The sequence below is a fragment of the Porites lutea genome, chromosome 2, assembly GCF_958299795.1.
Source record: "Porites lutea chromosome 2, jaPorLute2.1, whole genome shotgun sequence".
Lineage (NCBI taxonomy): Eukaryota > Metazoa > Cnidaria > Anthozoa > Scleractinia > Poritidae > Porites > Porites lutea.
The window spans coordinates 48213492-48231808 of record NC_133202.1 but is presented as its reverse complement, the minus strand read 5'-3'; the positions used below and the strand labels follow the sequence as shown (position 1 = coordinate 48231808).

Here is an 18317-nt window from a genome sequence, read left to right as displayed (position 1 = left end):
ACAGTCCTTGCCAATATGGTAGGTTCACTTGTACACTATTTTGTTATGGCCACTACTCTTTGTTATTAATTTTTTTGTGTCAAGAACTTTAACTGTTATTTTTCATCACGACGTTTTAATAGACACCTTTTTGCTATGTAAGCTCATCAAACTAACAAGTGAAACTAATAACTTAGTATCCTTCTTCCTTTTAGCCCTACCTTAAAATATTTATTTTTGCTTTCTCTGAGAAGTCAAAATGTGAACGCTGCATTGCTAAGACCAAAAGGCATAACTTAATTACCCATATTCCCTTTGAAGATTTTTTTTTTCATTTTTCATTAACAAGTGAAAAATTGATCTCACCCTGCTTCCTATCTCTCTGAACTACGGTCATGTATAATTGCAAAACCCATTCAGCTTTCTACGTTTTTGTGTAAGCATGTGTAATTTGAGAAATCATAAAAGTACTGTGTAAATCCATGTTGACTATGATTGTATTCTGTTGATAATGAAGTCGCAGAAGTCGGAAGAAAAAAATGATGAAGTTAAAGAAACAGATGTAGAAAGGTACGTGTTTTATTCTTGAGATAACAAAAACGATTTTACAAATCCTGTATGTTATCTCAGCAATAAGACAATTGATCTTATGAAATGCTGCAGATCAAATAGGAAAACATGCAGCTTTTTCATTCAGTATCTTGACAATGGCCTTCATGTAAAGTGTTTTACTGACAATTTTTGGTTATTTAACTGGGTCTCGCTTCCAACAAAGTTGATTTGGCTAAAAAGAACGTGGAAGATACCACATTTCAACGTATAAATTTGCTGTAAAGTTACCTCTTGTGAGTTGTGCTGAGTTAACATGACCTTACTATAAAGTTCCTGGTTTTCGAGTAATGGTTTCTTTGCAATCATTGCCTATGAGTTTTTCTTGCAATTCCGTTATTTTGCAGTTACAAAAAGACTTTGCAACGCTTAAAAATCAGAGAAGGACATGTAGCCAAGGTTGTTCCAGATAGGATCTTCTCAATGGCATTTCATCCTGCAAGATGTAAGACCCTGGTGTTCGCTGGAGACAAGTGGGGCAAAATAGGCATTTGGGATGTGGTAAGGACGAAAAGTAGTTTCTATTTGCATTTTTGGTCTTATTAGAGAGACACACTGTAGACACACTGGTTGCTAGGCTGGCCGTGGTGGAGACCGAGACACTTGGCAACAAACTGGGCGATGTAGAGGACGAGGCACTGGTCGACACACTGGCTGACAAGGTAGCAGAAGTTGAGGCCGAGGCACTTGCTGACACACTGGGTGATGTCTAGGCCGAGGCACTGGTCGACAAACTCGCTGACGCGCTAGCAGATGGCGACGCCGATACCGTTGCTGACAAACTGGGCGATATCGAGATCGAGACACTGGTCGACCCACTGGCTGACAAGCTAGCAGAAGTTGAGGGCGAGACACTTGCCGACACAGGATATTAGCGACCTTTAGATTTGGCTTCGGCTAGCGCGTCTTGGGCTCTCGAGGTCCGTATCTCGAAAGTTACAGTATCTTTTCGGTTCCAAAACTGGTCAAATATTCAAATCAAAATGCCACTCCTAGCAAACAAACCCTTTTGTTTTGTTAACGTATAGTTTTTCGTATTATCTTCAAAGCTCTTGTAGTTGGCCCACGACTACCATTTTTTCCCCTTCACTATAAGATGATAGAGCAGGCCTTTATAATAAAAGGTCTAAGAAAAGTGACTATATTAAGCTCGAGAACTCACACTTAAGGTCAGTTCGCTGTTACTGGCGGGGCATAAATCGTTGGAAGAAAATTGTCGCATTCATTTCAAAAGAACTCATCTTTACGTTGATGGACTGCCTTACAAAAAATTTTGCGCGGACAATGGAGACCTTGTTCCTGGTTATTAGATATGGAGAATGTTAGATCTTATGTGTAGTTGGAGTGTAGCTGGAATTTCAACGAAAACCTATGACTGTGTGAATCATTTATGTTGTTTCAAATCGTTAAACGGAGACCTTAGTAAAGTTCACTGCTACAGTGTATATTTCACGTTGTCGATTTCAACGTCTTTTTGTTTCACATTTGAGGCCTTCTCAAAGCTGCCATTACTGTTCTTTTCAAAGTTAGGAGAGTAGATTCCAAGATTATCCTCTCCATACTTAGGACTCCACACCAAGACTACGCACCACTTCCAAAGAACGGACACTAAAATAGTCTACTAATGTCTGTTGAAAAATTCTCATAAAAACCTGACAAAGTCACCAGACCAAATCCCTTCTGGTGTGACATGCCTGAGTCACCTGCCATCCAACACTGCTATCTCATATTTTCTATGATTAAACTCTTGCCTTTTGCTTTGATTTTTTAGGGTTCATCGAAAGGCGATGACGGTGTTTATCTTTATGAACCACATTCTCGCCCCATCAACTGTATGTTGTTTGATCCAAGTAACTGCGGAAAACTTTACAGTGCCAGTTATGATGGAACAATCAGGTGTTGTGACGTCACATCTGCTACGTTTCAAGAGGTAAGTTTATCAAAGGTCGAGCAAATAATTGCTGATCGCAGTTAAATCTTAACCTAGGTTTCTCTTTTCTTTGCTTAAAAGCGTTTTTATGTTTTTTTTGTTATCAATACAGTCACCATAACAAGTTTTGCAGTATTAACAAAAAGCCTGCTTTTTTTGTAGGACAAAATATTTCTAAGGCAATGTTCACGCTTCACCAGACGAATTTTCGAACGGGTGAGAATTCGTGCGCTGAATTGTTCTGTTCACACGGAATCCCTTAAACCGTACGAAAATTTAGACGCCTAGCCCTTCAAAGCTCCGCGTGTGAACAGGACGAAAATTTTAACGGTTCCGTGTGAGCGAAGTGTCTAGTCAAAACTTTCAGCCGATCAAAAATTCGTCCGGTGCCGTGTGATTCGTGAATGTAGCCTAAATTTCGTGTCATCGCTCAACACAGTCTTCGAAACACGTACGCTTTTGATCTACTAGGTATCTGCTTTTTTGCGTCTTTAGCACGTACCCTGGAACTCCAAGTAGTGTTTCATACGGCGTTTTACAGTCGTTCTCATCTGGCTCAAGTTTAGCGGTAGAGGTCTTATTTAAATCAGTCGAACTTTCTAAAAAGAACCTGTTTAGCCAGCTTTTACACTGTAATTATAATTTTTGAGTTGAACTGACTTCCTAATAGCGCAACGTTTAAAACCAAACCTTGCAACTACGGTTTATCACGGTAGACGCATTGAAACGGGCTTTGTCTACAACTCTTAACTCTACTTCTCGCTTTCTTCGCGCTCCTGCAAACAAAAGCATAAAATGTGACAAATGTGTTTATAAATTTTAGGTTTATGCCTTCGAAGAAGATGACTACACTAGATTCATGTCCTTCGCATTTGGATCTCCGAGCACAAACACCATATTAGCAGCAACTGACTCAGGCTACGTATTGGTTGCTGACACAAGAACTAAACGGTATATAATTGTTTTTTTTTATGCGTGTGCTTATTGGGGGACAGGAAATCGGTTTCGAGCGAGTCAGTAAGCCAGTATTTACAGCAAATGAGCGATTCTTCGCGCGCTGGTTTGTTGAGAACTATGTTCGATAAGAATACAGTGCATAGAAATGACATGATGGTGGTGCAATTTGTTGTTCTCTTTCCCTCGCGCGCGATTTTCAGAGAAACTTCAACAGAAATGGACGTCAAAACTGTCAATGTTACCTTAAAAAACAAATCGACAACAGTTTCCCATGGTCTGTTCTCTTATCGACCAAAACTTTTCAGTGAAACCACTCGCCCGGGGCCCTTGGTTCCACTTGAGTTTTGAACATTTTGACGTCGTTTCTACGGTCGATAAGAGTACAGACCATGGGAAATTGTAGCCGATTTGTTAATTCGATATATTAAAATTCATACTTGGCTTCAAGGCTTAGTGGTATTAAACACCAAAAATCATCTTGAGGCTCAGCTATAATAAATACAGTTCTTTTGTCTTAATCCCAAAGCCTCGTAACCAAGTATGAATTTTAATGTATCGAAATTGGTCTATTCCAAACCTCTTATTTACCCTTCCAAACCTCTTATTTCATTCCTATTCTTTTCAGGGATAGGGGCATTGTTATGTCACAATCCCTATTGTTTTCCCAGCCAATCACCAACCGCCTTGTTTGGAATCGGTGCTGGTCTACCCATTCGCCACTCAAGAAACGAGGAGACTGGGCCGAATTAACTTTCGCAAAGACTTCTGGGACTGTTAACTAGGGAAAGGGAAAAATTGGCCAATAGCTGATCGGCGCGTCCCCAGTAACTTTCCCAAAATTCTTTGCGAAAGCTAACTCGGCTAAGTTTCCTTCTCGTTTCTAAAAATAATGTCGATTGGTTGAGAAAATGACGTAAGATTTCCTAGCCAATCACAAAGCGTGGCATTGCCAACAACATTTTGTCGTGTGTAGATCTTTAGGGGAGTAGTCTAATGGCGCGTCAAACGCCTCGAAGTAGTTTCAGTTTTGTTACTTTCGCGTCACTAACAGTTATTTTTGTTAAATTACTTTCAGAAAGGTCAAATTAGCAGAGCAAAGTTATTGTCTTCATGATAAAATTATCAAATGCATTGATACACATCCATTAAACAATAATCTCTTCTTGACTTCGTCAACTGACGGGTAAGTATCCCATATTTGGTCACTCTACAGCACAGATATTCCATATTACGAATATTTCACTTGTTCTTAACAGTTATATCACCTTAATACAGACACCTCTAGCCTCAAAATCAATTGGTCTGAACGATGTAAAACTTCATACAATCAATGCCAACATATTACGGTCGCTTCTAACAATTACATCTGTCCTTTTGGTTTCCTTATAAATTAACTTGGATATACCATCAGGGCTCAAAATAAAGGGCTGGTCAACGGAATATGTCCGGGCACACTTTCGGTTTGCCGGTCAATTTGACCGGACACGTAAATAAGCAACCACTAAAAATTACATTTTTCACACCATTGCGTTTTAAGAGGACAAGTATCTTTTTCATTCTATGTTTTTGTTTGTTAGGCTAGTATGTTCAAGTTATTATCGGACTATTTTTAATATTTTGACCGGTAAGAGGAAAGACGTCACACGAGCAACAGTCTCAAATTCATTTTGGGCCCGACCATTTTGTCGCAAGTATTCTCTTGATAGCTCTTTTGATTAATTCATTCAGGCCTACTTGCCGTGTTATACAGCAAATAGTATGGATCGATATGGAGGTCTGTCGTCTTCCATGTCAGAAGACGCATATTTCTTTCATTACGCCATCTTGAGATAATCGATAGACAAACATTTTTGAGCCATCGGTTTTGAGTAATGTTTCTCCTATGTCTTGCCACCCTAACTTCCTTCTGTTTTTGTTCTTAAGATCTGTTGCTTTCTGGGACATTCGAAATGTAAAAGGAGCGAAATCAAAGCTGAGCTCCTTACACCGAACACGTGTCGTTACGTCTGCATATTTTTCACCCTTGACTGGCAGCCAGGTGTTAGTGACGTCATCTGATGATTATGTGACGTAAGTAAGGGCCTTTATGGCTTGGTAGAGGTGTATCCAGGGGGAGCCCTGGTTTAATTAATAATCACGCATTGGTTATAGTTTTTAAATATCTTGGGTCACGTTATTTTGATTCCGGCATGCATTGTGCTGTACTGCGTTAATTGTATAGCAACCCCTTTAATACGGTCACCAATGGGCCAAAAAAATTTGGCCGTAATAACGAGGTGAACGTATTACCTAGGTGGCCGTAAGGCGGTGTTCCACTGTACTGCAAAAAAGCTGGAAAGTCCTTTTGGGGGATGATATACAAACTCCTAATGGAAAAATGTCAAATCACAGTGACAAACGAATGCTCTTGACTAGCCTCCATTTGGGAATATCGTCAGAAGTCACACATGAGCAGACTGCTCTTAGGTTCACAACCGATTGCAACCAGTCCCGCAAATTAATTTAAACTTGAAGATACTGAAGAGTGAAAAAATGATTCGCGTAAAGAAACGAGTTATTTATTTGTTTATTTATTAACAAAGAAAGAAAAAAATAGGCGTCATCTTTTCCCTCTTAAATTATGGACCTTGAAATCAGAAATGCCATTTTAGTATATATTTTGTTTTCAAATCTAAATTTCTAATTAAAAAGATTACGTGGTAAAGACTCGTTGAAGAACGCCTTCGGTGCACAAGTATTTAAAGAAAAAAAAGAAAAAGAAAGAAAGAAATATCGTAGAGTCAATTATCCATATCTTCATAGCCGTGGCGTCTACTTTCGCCTGCGGCTGTCGCTTAGCTGGACCACTCGCAGCTCCCCTGGCATGTTCCAGGCTAAAAACGGCTAAAAACGCCAACAAGCTGGGCCCAGCGTTACAAAACAATGCAGGAACCCGTCACATTTACGGACAAAAGTAAAATCGTTTATAGTTATTCAGATCCAGGAGGCACTTTGGAAAAAATTAAACAACCTAAAACCCTTATTTTAAAGAGCTTTACATTTCAAAAGAGGTCAAAGAGAACGTTCTTTCATCCGAGATCATGCAGACCAGAGAAGATAATAAACCGCAGAAAACCAATATGCGTATCACGACCTCTCAGTATGAAATAAGTGGCAAAAAACACATTTCCTCAGTCAAAACCTTTTTCCTTATAATCTGCCCGCCAGAGAAAACATTCTCTGGAACAAGCAGCATTTTGGCACGAGGTAGTCGTGTGTTGCTTACCAACCCCCTTTTTACACTAGGCGAGACTGCATATACTTGAAGTTGGCCTGTTACATCAGCCTTTGACATAAGATACATTTTGGCGGACATTTTACGCAGTCCGCACAACGAGGTCAAGATTTCGCAACGATGAAGTTTAATCCGTGACGGCAATTATTCACTACCAATCACGTCTGATACGAGTTCAATATCGTTTTGACATCGCACTATGAAAAAAGATGACCAGACATATATAACGCCGAGCACTGAATACTGAAATTGCAAAGTTGGTTTTTGGTTTCTCAAGTTGAATGTTGGTTGCACAACTAACATGTTGTGTATATAAGTAGAATGCTGCGCGCTCAATTTTCAAGAACAAGTGATCATGTTAAAAGTTGGAAGTTTAAGTTGAATTTTTAACTTTGAATGTTGAAACATGAAGTTGAAAGTTGGTTGCTCTAACTTTATGTTAGCCGCTCAAGTTGAATGTTGAGTAGCCGAGTCAAGTTGATTTTTGGCGGGGATTGAACGCCATAGGTAAGGCGGTTTTTATGAATATGTATTGCTGGCTACATGCAAATTCCAAAGAAAGTGTCCCAAAACCTTTTGCTCATGATTGTAGAGGTCTCTTGTTGTTGAAAATAAGCTAACGTGCCAAAATAAGCTAACGTGCCAAAGAGCAGCTCTCCATCAAAGAAAAACCAAAAACGAACCTGAAATAACAGTGTCACTTATTTTGTAAAACAGTCGAGTAAAGGTCAGGGAACAGCATCCACCCTGAACTTAGCCTGTTCCAGGCTCCGAGATGGTGGTGAAAAGTCGTTCAGTAAAAAAAATGCGAAAAGCGCGCGGGGATTTTTCTCGCCGCCACCGCCCCCTTTCCCAAGTCGCGCCCGTCTTATTTTCGCTTTGCTCGTTTTAATACGTCCGCACTATACTATCTGAGAGCCTGGCACAGGCTACCCTGAACTCAGTTCTAAGAAATGCCGGATATTTATTTTACAATCATTCTCAGAAGCTACTTAACGTCAAAACGTGTCAAATAGGCCTTTGATTGGTTTATAATATCATTTCTCGAGGTCAATCATGTGCAAAAATAATAAGCCTAACCCACAAAAAAACTCCATTGTGTTCAACATAGTTTTCGCCGTTCCGTCACGTTTACCCTTTGGCGACCGCCAGTACGGTCAACATGGATATTCAAACCTTGTTAAACAACCTTCATGAAGAAGTATCATGTTCTGTGTGTATGTGCAAGTACACTGATCCAAAACAGTTGCCGTGCTTGCATAGTTTTTGCCTTCATTGCCTGAATGGGATTCAACGAACGAATGGCAGACGAGATAAAATTGCGTGCCCGGAGTGTAGACAGGAATTCAATGTCCCTGATAATGGAAACCTAGCAGCTTTGCCAACAAACTTTCGTATTAACAGCTTGCTCGATGTATTAGCTATAAGGGAGTGCAACACAACCAGAGTTAAGTGTGGAAATTGCGACGAAAGAACGAAACAGAGCCATTATTGTTTCCAGTGTTGTGCTTTCTGGTGCGAAGAGTGTATTGGTCCCCACAATAGAATCAAGGCCAATAAAGATCACTACGCGCTGGCACTAGAAGACTTTCAAGATCAAGACTTTGAGAACATTTTAAAGAGGCCAGAATTTTGTGCAATGCCAGGCCACGAGAAAAAAGAAATAGAATTCTTCTGCAATATCTGCAAAGTCGCAATCTGCAACGCTTGTGCGTTAACGAATCATGATGGGCACGGAAAGATTCTTCTGGAACAAGCTGCAAATGAGCGGAAGTTAAGAGTTAAATCTGCAATTGAATCTCAGAGAAAAAGAGCTCAAACAAAGAGAAGCAAAATCACCACACTTGACAAAAGCCTCAGTGAGGTTCAAGAACAAGCTGCTCGTGTGAAGAGAAACGTACAAGAGTATGCTGACAGCATCATTGCAGCCATTGAAGCAAAGAAACTGGAGATCTTTGATGACGTGGAACGAAGGACAAACGCATCTCTTCAAGAAATTGAGAATCAAAAGAAACAGATTGAAGAACAAGTTAAACGACATGAATCAGAAACAGAAAATACTGAAACACTTTTAAAGCGAAGCACAAGCGCCCAACTCATGCAGCCGAACGAACTGATGGACAAAATATTAAAGGAAGAAAACAACCAAGAAAACAGAAGTGATAGTGATGACTGTTCATTTCAGAAATTTGATTTTGTGAAGAATCACAAGTTATTTGAACTTGTAAGCGCTGAACAAATTGGCTCCCTTAAAACAAGAGCTCAACTATCAAGTGCTGATGGAAAAGGGATCAATGAAGCATTTGTTGGACTTGAAGCACAGCTTGTTGTGACAACAAGAAACGCGGAAGGCCAACAGTATCACGACGATTGCGACTCCGTAACACTGGAAGTCAGTAATCGTCAAGGCGATAACTGCGCAGCTGAAGTGCAAGTCAAAGATTTCAAAGATGGTAGTTACAAGATCAAATACTTTGCCAAAGAAACAGGAACATGCAGTGCATCAGTGAAGGTTAATGGAGAACATATCCGTGGCCGCCCTTTTGAGGTTCAAGTCAAACCCAGACAGTTCAGACCTGTGTTATCTTTTGGAGAACAAATATTGGAGCGTCCTTGGGGGGTAGCAGTAAATGAGCAAGATGAAATTGCAGTGAGTGACGTTGGTAACCATAAGATTCACTTATTCAAGAGCGATGGAACTCATATTAAATCTTTTGGTGGAAAGGGTGCTCAACACGGTGAGTTTGACTTCCCCTCCGGAACAGCGTATCATGGTGACAATATTATTGTATCTGAACAGTTTAACCACAGAGTTCAAGTGCTAAGCAGACAGGGGGGATACCTTCGCCACTTTGGGGGAGAAGGAAGTCTTGATCATCAATTTAAATTTCCTTTTGGTTTATCTATTAACAGTGATGGCAATATCATTGTAGCTGATAGGAATAACAAATTAATTAAGATCTTTTCCGCTGATGGACAGTTTTTACATAAACTTGGCACAGAGGGTTCTTTCACTAGACCCTTTCACTGTATCCAACATGACAATTACCTTATAGTATCAGACTCTGGTGATCATTCTGTAAAATGCTTTGATAGGAAGGGTAACTTCCTTTACAAATTTGGGAAAAAGGGTAATGCGCATGGGGAGTTTAACACACCCTACTGTTTTTCCATGGACAAGGCAGGACACCTGTTAGTTTGTGATACTGTAAATCACAGGATTCAGGTGTTTGATGTGAGTGGTAAGTTTGTCGCTAAGTTTGGAATAAAAGGAAGCGGGATAGGAGAGTTTAATACACCGGTCTCAGCAGCAGTTCTCAGTGATGGTAAAATAGTTGTGTCTGACTTCAGGAACAGTCGTATTCAGATTTTTGAATAAAGCAGTTAAGTTTCAGTATCACAAAGAATGCAATATTTGGCTCTTTCTTTCTTTTAAATCTTTTTACATGAACGGTAATGTTTTATATGGGTATTTGTTATCTAATATTGATTTACAAAGCTTGTGGTTAAAACTCTGTTAGAACAAAGTAGTGAGAATTGAATTCAGAATTTGAACACGGAAGAAGACTATGTTAGAAAAAGGTAAAATTAGCCAAAAATATCGAAAAACAAATTCTTCCTTGTTCGTTTCTACTTTTACAATTTGCTATTTGTTTAATTCATTCTTCTTTATCGTGTTATCTAGTCCTTATCCATATTATAATTTTTTTTAAACTTTTATTTATTTGTATATGTTATAGTTATTTTTTTATCTCGGCTAATTTTCAATTTTCTTTCGTTTTAACTTCATTAGCGTACATTACCATACCCCAAAACAGCCAAAAAAAGTAACAAAAATTACGTAAGATATTAACTACCTCATATACTCATTTTGGACGCACTGCCCCGCCTCCAATAGCCTTGCCAGCTGCGGGCAGTGCTTCTTTAATATAATCTGTTTATTAATAAAGTTTGTTATTGTTGTTGTTGTTGTTGTTGTTTGGAGAAAAGCTGTTTCCCTGGGAATAACATATAACGGTATTAGACGATAAATGTTAATGTAGCCGCCAAATTCAACGGTTACCAGCATACGATACAATTATGTAATTTGTTCAGTGTTGTTTGTGCAGGATAGGAATCTATTAAAATTGTTGTTTGTTTGTTTATTTTCGTGGGGCTCCATTACAAAGCACTAATCTGTGACCCGTTTCTTGAAAGTCCCGATAATTAATGGGCCCAGAAACCTGTTTTTGTTAAAATTCGAGGTAAAGGTTTCAACAGTTTTGCAGATAACATGATAAAACTATCAGTTAACTAAAGAAAATGGACTGGTTTCAACAGTTTGTAAGCTAGGAACTGCACTTTCGTTCTTTCAAAAGAATTTGAATTGAATATTTGATTTCAGGCCCAAAAAGGCTACCGGGACTTTTGAGGAACGGACAACTTGTCCCTTAAGAAACTGTCATCCCTTGAATCTCAATGTTTGCTGCTTAGACAAAACTTGAGCCAACTACTTCCACCACAGGGCGCCCAGAATCACAACAGCCTACTGGAAGCCAAATTATAAAGATTTGTGTGGAATTTTATCTTAAGATCGAGAAAATGGTTAAAATGTACAAAAACAGCTATTAAAGTATATATACCTCATGAAAAGTTGTGTCTTTGTTGTTTTCTTACTGTTTCTTGCCCTATATACGCTATTTTCCTGCTGACTGTTTAAAATTAGATATCAATCCCTACAGTCAGCTCTCTTTAAGGAAACTACTGGGAACAGCACTAACATTGTACTGTCCGTCTAAAAAAGGGGCCTAACTTCCAGAGGAATGAATTGCTGGTTTTCACATAATTTCACAAAAATTCAAACTGCAAAATGATCTATCGGAATCCTACTGAGATTTTAATTTCATGATGTATTAGAGCAGCTGAAAAATAATTTTCATACAAAATTTTCGCATCAAAAGGGTTCTTGGTTCTGTGTTGCCTGAATTTCAAACGAGTTCTTCGAGTCGTTTTTACTCCGGCCCTCAGCAACGTCTGAAATGCTGTCCAGTGACGTCACTACTCCTTTGCCTTAATTCTTGCAAAAAGTAAAACACGATTTTCAACTGGCAAACAAAGAAATATCGTCTGCAAATGTCTACATGATACAGAATTGCTTTACTCTTTTTTATCGTAATTCATGTTTAACGTTGTAATTCATCAATCGATATACACATCGGATACACATACGTATATACGGAACACTTCAAAAACACCACAATTTGCTTTAACTAAAAAGAAGCTATTTGGTCCTTAACGAAGAAGAAAGAAATCAACAAAGAAAAGCAAACAGAATCATGACACTTGATGGTGGAAATGACAAAAAGGTCGGATTATAACTTTATCCTCAGAAAACTTCGCATAAACAAAATCACTGCCGAAACCAAAAAGCGGCTCCAAATGAAGAATCGAGAAAAACCTACCGACTCTCCGCAATGATTCTTCATTCGTAACTAGTTCTATTTAACAATTCATAGTTTCGAAGAAAAGGGCAATCAGATTTTGCTGTTTGTGTTAACGCTAAAGATTGGAAAATACTCGGGAAAAGTAACGCCATCGTTTGTTAAAGTTATAAATAAACTAGTAGATAGATTTAGCCGAAGAGACTAGTACATAATTACACGCAACTGATTCAATTGCATCCTATATTTTAGCTGAAAATACAAGGAATTGTAGAGGCATGTTTGTAACTAAAGGGGTTTTTGTTCGTGTTGCTGTTATTTTATTTATTTTTTTCACAAGAATAAGTCACCTAAGTGAGTTTTAACATGAAGATGACGTGAGTTCTTCATCTCCTTAATCTGCAGAGGGGCACCCGACGAGAATATAGTTCAAAACCACGTATAAACATAGCAGTGGATATGGGCATATTTTTATCCCCTATAAATTTTTCATCTGTTCGGATTTCCTAACTGAAAGTCTAGTGATCCGAAAATTATAGGGATCAAAACTTACCCGTTCGAAAATTTCAGCCAGAAAAAAAGGCTCCCGAAAATTTTAGGTGACCTTTTTAGGGTAAAAATCCGCTGAAAATGGGCAATTTTACCATTTTTTAGATGTTCGAAAATCCTAGGAGAGACAGGCAAGCAAGAAATTTTACAACAAATGTTTCGAAAATTCTTGATCTCAAATCACGGTCTTCCGAACAGATATTTTTCCGAAAATTGTCGTTGGGTGCCCCTGTCTGCAGCCTATTTCTACGAAGGGCTTACGTAATACTTTATCAGAACTGAATAAAAAGCTTCTGATATTGCAAACGGTTTTAGTTTGTTGATAACACAATGATCTTGAAAAACCAAAGTGAATTTGTTTCGTGTTTTCTCTTTTCTTCTTTTTCATCAGTATTAATCAAGTTGACTCATCCGGGCAAGTTTCCTCTTCACCGAAATGTTGTTTCAGGTAAGTCGGGTTCAGGATAGTTGGCTTTTACTATAGAATAGTTGATAAGTCGAAAGTTTTAAAATTTGCGCCACTCCAGAAACAGGGGGGAATGGGTGCAAGCTTTCGAGGGAACTACTTCTGGGATCATGGTTTGGGTAGGTAAGCGTTGGCAGTGATTGGTCAGTGGTATCCAAAAGCAACAAGTAGCGAATTTTTGCTTATGTTGTCCAGCTAAGCGATCGCAGAAGTTGTTGCACTAAAAGCTTGTGCCCATTTTCTCTGTAAATTCTGGAGTGGCGAATTGAGTGACAAAACCAAATACAAGTTATCACAGTAAGATCGGAATAGACGTAGAAGTGATTTAGCACAGTGAAACCAATGCGAGTACCAAGCGCGAAAAGACGCCTGTGAACAAGCTACAATTGGAGCGTTGGCCATTTGGACGAAGAAAGAAAACCGGAAATCCGGTTGAAAATCAAATGGTACACGCAGTTCATTCCAGAGAAAAGTTCCTAACAAAAATGGAAATACTGAGACTATTCTCAATGCATAATTAATTAGCTCAACTCAACAATTTTGTTTAAGGATCGCGCAGGCTTGTTGCTGTTGTAATGCCTTGCGCTCGTCGACTATAAATTTGGCCGTGACGCCTAAACGTGGTCATTCTTCATGATCGTAATCCGGGACCACCGTCAATTTTCGCGACCCACCCCTCCTCCATACGTGGCGGTTGACAACTGCAGTGTTATCCTCGTTCCATGCTTATTTTCTCAGCAGTCGCGGACTTTTCCCATAACTTAATATCATGCGGTCAGTTAATGAGTATGCAGTGAGGATATGTTACAAATTCCTCTTTCCGTTCGAACCGGAATGCCCGGATTTCACCGGACAATTTGTGAAACTACGTTCACCATATGCCTCGTATTTCCGGTTGGAAGCTCAAATGGTACGGCTCACTTCCGGTGCGAATAAGTTTTTCTATGACCGCTTTCCTTACAAATGAGAAAATGGAGCAATTTTTTTAAGCGAAGCACAGATTATTGGACGCCTATTTTCGTAGAGAAAGGTATAAAAAGTGAATTCCAAAATTTTGATATTGCCTTCTGTCGACAGGCATGATAATCAAGTTGGTCGATGGTTAACAAATTTTCGCGCCACCTGGGATCCAAAATTCGATTCATATGCTGTAGTTGGAAGCATGAAACAACCGAGACAGGTAAGATTAAGCTACGTATGTGGTTTTAGTATTGTTTGGTCTTCTCATGTGAAATCGAACATAAATGGATATTCTTACAACACTGGTTGGGGACTCTCCCCACACTTCTTGTTAGTGACCCTACTTGTAGTGCAGTTTATAATTAAGTTAGTAATATTTATGATTGCCTCCTAATATGAATGTGAATTTGAGTAGACCATCTCACAGGGGACTAGGTCCCTTGCTCTTTGCGAACAGTGTGTGGTTTCTTTCACAACAGAATTTGTTGTATCTGCAAGGGCTGTTAGACGGGGCCTGCGATTTTTTATTCTTATCCGAGAAGACTAATAAATCTAACCGTTTGCAGATATCATTACAAAGGCAGAACTTTCTCCCTAGTTCTCTAAGGCCCTGAGTGTTGGTCCGGGCCGGGGTTTGAAACCGCGACCTCCCGCTCAGCAGACCGTCGCTTTTCTGTCGAGCTAACCAGGCGGCGGTCGACAGAGGTAAAGGCTTCCTGCAACTTTCGCGCTGAGAATCACCGATAAATCGCATCAAAATCCTGACAGTTTTGAAACAACAGTGATGGCTTTTTTCTTCCATACAGTCAGTTAGCATTGCTAAAAACACAAGTTTTGTGGTCATCGTTTCGTTGTTAAACCTACCGTTTTGTACTTCCCTGGCTGCGGTTGTATCAAGGCTCTTATTTCCAAAACAACTTTTTGAAGCCCTACACAACTTTCTATACTCATTCTCACATTGCTAAAACACAATTTTTTAAGTTAAACTAAAGCTAAAAAAGATAAAGACCTACGCTCAACACTCAAGCGAACTCCGTCCGTGCGAAACTCTCAATTTTTTTTTTTCATTTTCTCGCTTAAATTTACATGCACTTTCGCACTTTCTTTTTATATTATATATTTCCACGAATCATGTTAAAATTTCTTATCTTTTGATAATGATGACACGAAGCCATCGAAAATTCAAGTTTTCTTTATATCGTTGATTTTTTGTTTCAAAATAAATTACTGCTCAAGAACGTAAAGGACTGGGATTATTGCGAATTATATTTTAGTCTACGAACGTTGAGGAACAGTTTCTTAATCGCCATGGTTTTCTTTCTTTTCAGATCGATATTTTCTCCTCTGAAGTCAGAAGTTCTGTACTGATGCATCTAAGTCACGCGAATTTGAATTCTATCAACTCCCTGAATGTGTTTCATCCCTCTGTAAATAAGTTGGCTGGTGGAAATTCAAGTGGAAAGGTGTATTTGTGGACGGAATAACAAAAGCATTGGATTCACCAAATCGAAATTTTATCAGCCTGGCTTCATCACCAAGAAATCGACAAGAATTTTGATCAGGGCCCGTTTTAAGAAAGTCCCGGGAACTTGTCCGGTTGGAAGGCATGTTTTTAAGTCATCAAAATCTTTTGCTTGAAAAGGCATCCATTCCGATGCGTTAAGGCCTTCCGTCCACATTAACACACTGAGCGTTTTCATTGAAAACGGATCGATTTGCCAATGGTCTTAATAGTGGATCAAAGCGAAAACACATACATATTGTATTTATGTGGACGGTAGTGCGGACGCGAATTGATCGATGCGTTTTCGATGACAACGAAAACGTATACCTTTGGGAGGGCATTAGTGTGGACAGGACCTAAGTTTATATTCCCTTAATTGCAAAAACATCAAAACTTAACTTCAAGCATGGCTTACATGCAACAGCTTTCCGAGCCTGGGGCCCGTTTCTCAAAAGTCCCGATAATTAATGGGCCCGTAAACCTTTGTTGTTTACCTGAAAGATAGACGTTTCAATACTTTTGCATCTTATCTGATAAAACTATCAGTTAATGAAACAAAATGGAGTAGTTTGCTTCCCAGGACCCGCGCTCTTATTCTTTTTATTTCGATTTGAATATTTGATTTCGGACCCGAAAAGTTATCGGGACTTTGGAGAAAGGGCCCCGGAAAATAACTAAAAATTTTGAATAGACTTAGGTAACTTTCCACATGTTTTGTTGTCGTTTTGTTTGTAGTTCATGGAAGAGAAAAAAAGAACTGCTAAGTTCCGATCCCGGGTACAAGTTATCTTATACACTAAATCAGAGTATACTAACGAAGAACCTGCACAATTGCTCACCAAAACAGAAATCAGCAAACGAAACAAAAGTGGGTCTTTGTTTAACAGACACCACGCAGTTTCTTGACCACTGCAGTATAAGCTTATATTGAATGAAAAAAGCACTGAAGAATAACCTTGCCACAACATAATAGCTAGTCAAAGGTTGCCCGTTGCACAACAACCTAGAAAAACCTTGAAGACGAGGAGTGTTTCGTGCAGCCATTAGTTTTAATCGACTTCAGGTGTTTGAAAGAGCGTCTGAAATGATCAATTAATTCTTAATTATCAACTATTTTAAAAACGAAATATTCAATAATGCCACCGGAAAGTTTACAAAATTCTCCGCGCTATAATGTGGAAGTATCTAGAATTCTTGAAGGCCAACTTTCGTTTTTTTTAGATCCACCATTTCCCTTCACTGTGGTTTAGCATCATTGATCAGTGTCGCGATTACCTTGCTTAATTTAGACAACTGGCTTTCAAAAAACCTGCAGCTACATAACTGTTAGCATTGACAGCGGCGGTCTATGTACTTGTAATTTGGAAAAGTCAACTTGGTAAACTTTCCAGGAACAGTCATTATGTTACGTTCTTTTTTATCATATATATATTTTTTAGTAAGCAGTAAAGTGGAATTTCTTTTACATAAAGAACTCTCAACTCTCTTTTACTTTGACCAAACAGGTTACACCACTGTTGACCGCTTTAATGCGGTAGTTTATTAGAAATAACTAAGTTCGCAAGCGAGCAAAATGGAGCGAACCCAGTGTTTTGGCTCGCTACCCGGGCGTCTGGCCCGCTCAGGTTTTTCCGCGTTGGTCCCTCAAGAAAAAGTTATCTTTTTGGCCATTTTATAAATCTTTTATTGACCGAGCTTGATCGGTCAAGATTGCTGGACACTGCCCTCTTTTCTTTTGCGTTTTTGTCCTCGAACTTCGTATCGGTCCGTTAAAAAAAAACGCACGCTCGTAGAAACACAAGAAAGAGCTTGGCCAATATCCAGACATCTTAACCTCACGCTTGGTCAAAAACGCATATATGTTGAACGAATATCACGCTTTTTTCAGCATGTTGCGAGATCTCTGAGCTCTGCGCTAATATCCCAGGGTTGTGCGTTTTTGTTGTTGTCGTTTTCCTCCTTCGGTCCCTGTCTAATGCGTAAAGCAGCATCTGCGCGAGACCTCTCCTACCTCGCACCAAAAGACCTAACGATAGCGCCACACTAAAGGATGAAGATGCGGGCATTTTGTGGATGTTATGATCACCAAATGATACCAAGTGTACGATTCAAGATCATGAGTAACATCAAGACATTGGCCTCCGCAACACCAAGAATATCCGCGATGTCTACATCTGCTTAGATTCTATTCTTTGTCATAGTACCACGTGCCTCTTGTGTTTCCAGCAACTCGCGTTATCTCGCGCGATATATAAAAGACCCCGGAAAGAAGGAAGGCTGTTAAGTTGACTACTCTAAGACCAGCGGTCAACTCGGAGAAACCCCGAACACTTGACGCTACGACTAGCGAAATCATACCCCTCTCCGAACCCTTGTCCAAACCTTAGCCTCTTAAATGTTCTAAACAAGGGAATACCTCTTGAGCAGCGGCGTGTTCCTGCACAATGAATGGATTACAGAGTTCACCACTTGTATAAGTAAGAAAGGAGTTAGCTCATTTATAACAAATGAATGCAAGCATTGCATGACTCAATACCACTTTGCCGGAGGGATTTTTTCATTCCATGGGCTCGCAAGATCACGTGACTCATGCCACAGTTTCACTACAGCTGGGTGGGGAGCAACACGAAAAATCGCCATAAGTTATTCACCAAAATGATACAATAAGG

General features: G+C 39.3%; 2 protein-coding genes across 2 annotated transcripts in view; both read left to right on the top strand.

Annotated features, from left to right (window-relative positions):
- Nucleotides 1-18224, top strand: part of LOC140928895 (WD repeat-containing protein 76-like) — a 25632-nt gene extending 7408 nt beyond the window's left edge. Inside the window, exons 7-16 of the mRNA XM_073378697.1 lie at nucleotides 1-18; nucleotides 497-549; nucleotides 936-1089; nucleotides 2360-2518; nucleotides 3342-3469; nucleotides 4551-4658; nucleotides 5399-5545; nucleotides 13110-13166; nucleotides 14262-14364; nucleotides 15473-18224. The exon at nucleotides 1-18 is cut by the window's left edge and continues 81 nt beyond it. Coding sequence (XP_073234798.1) covers nucleotides 1-18; nucleotides 497-549; nucleotides 936-1089; nucleotides 2360-2518; nucleotides 3342-3469; nucleotides 4551-4658; nucleotides 5399-5545; nucleotides 13110-13166; nucleotides 14262-14364; nucleotides 15473-15628 — 1083 coding nt within the window. The 3' untranslated portion in view covers nucleotides 15629-18224. The remainder of the gene's footprint in view (nucleotides 19-496; nucleotides 550-935; nucleotides 1090-2359; nucleotides 2519-3341; nucleotides 3470-4550; nucleotides 4659-5398; nucleotides 5546-13109; nucleotides 13167-14261; nucleotides 14365-15472) is intronic.
- Nucleotides 7863-10711, top strand: LOC140928889 (E3 ubiquitin-protein ligase TRIM71-like). The gene has a single exon (XM_073378693.1). The coding sequence runs from the start codon at nucleotides 7912-7914 to the stop codon at nucleotides 10126-10128; it is 2217 nt and encodes a 738-aa protein (XP_073234794.1). The 5' UTR covers nucleotides 7863-7911; the 3' UTR covers nucleotides 10129-10711.
- Nucleotides 18225-18317: the final 93 nt, after the last annotated feature.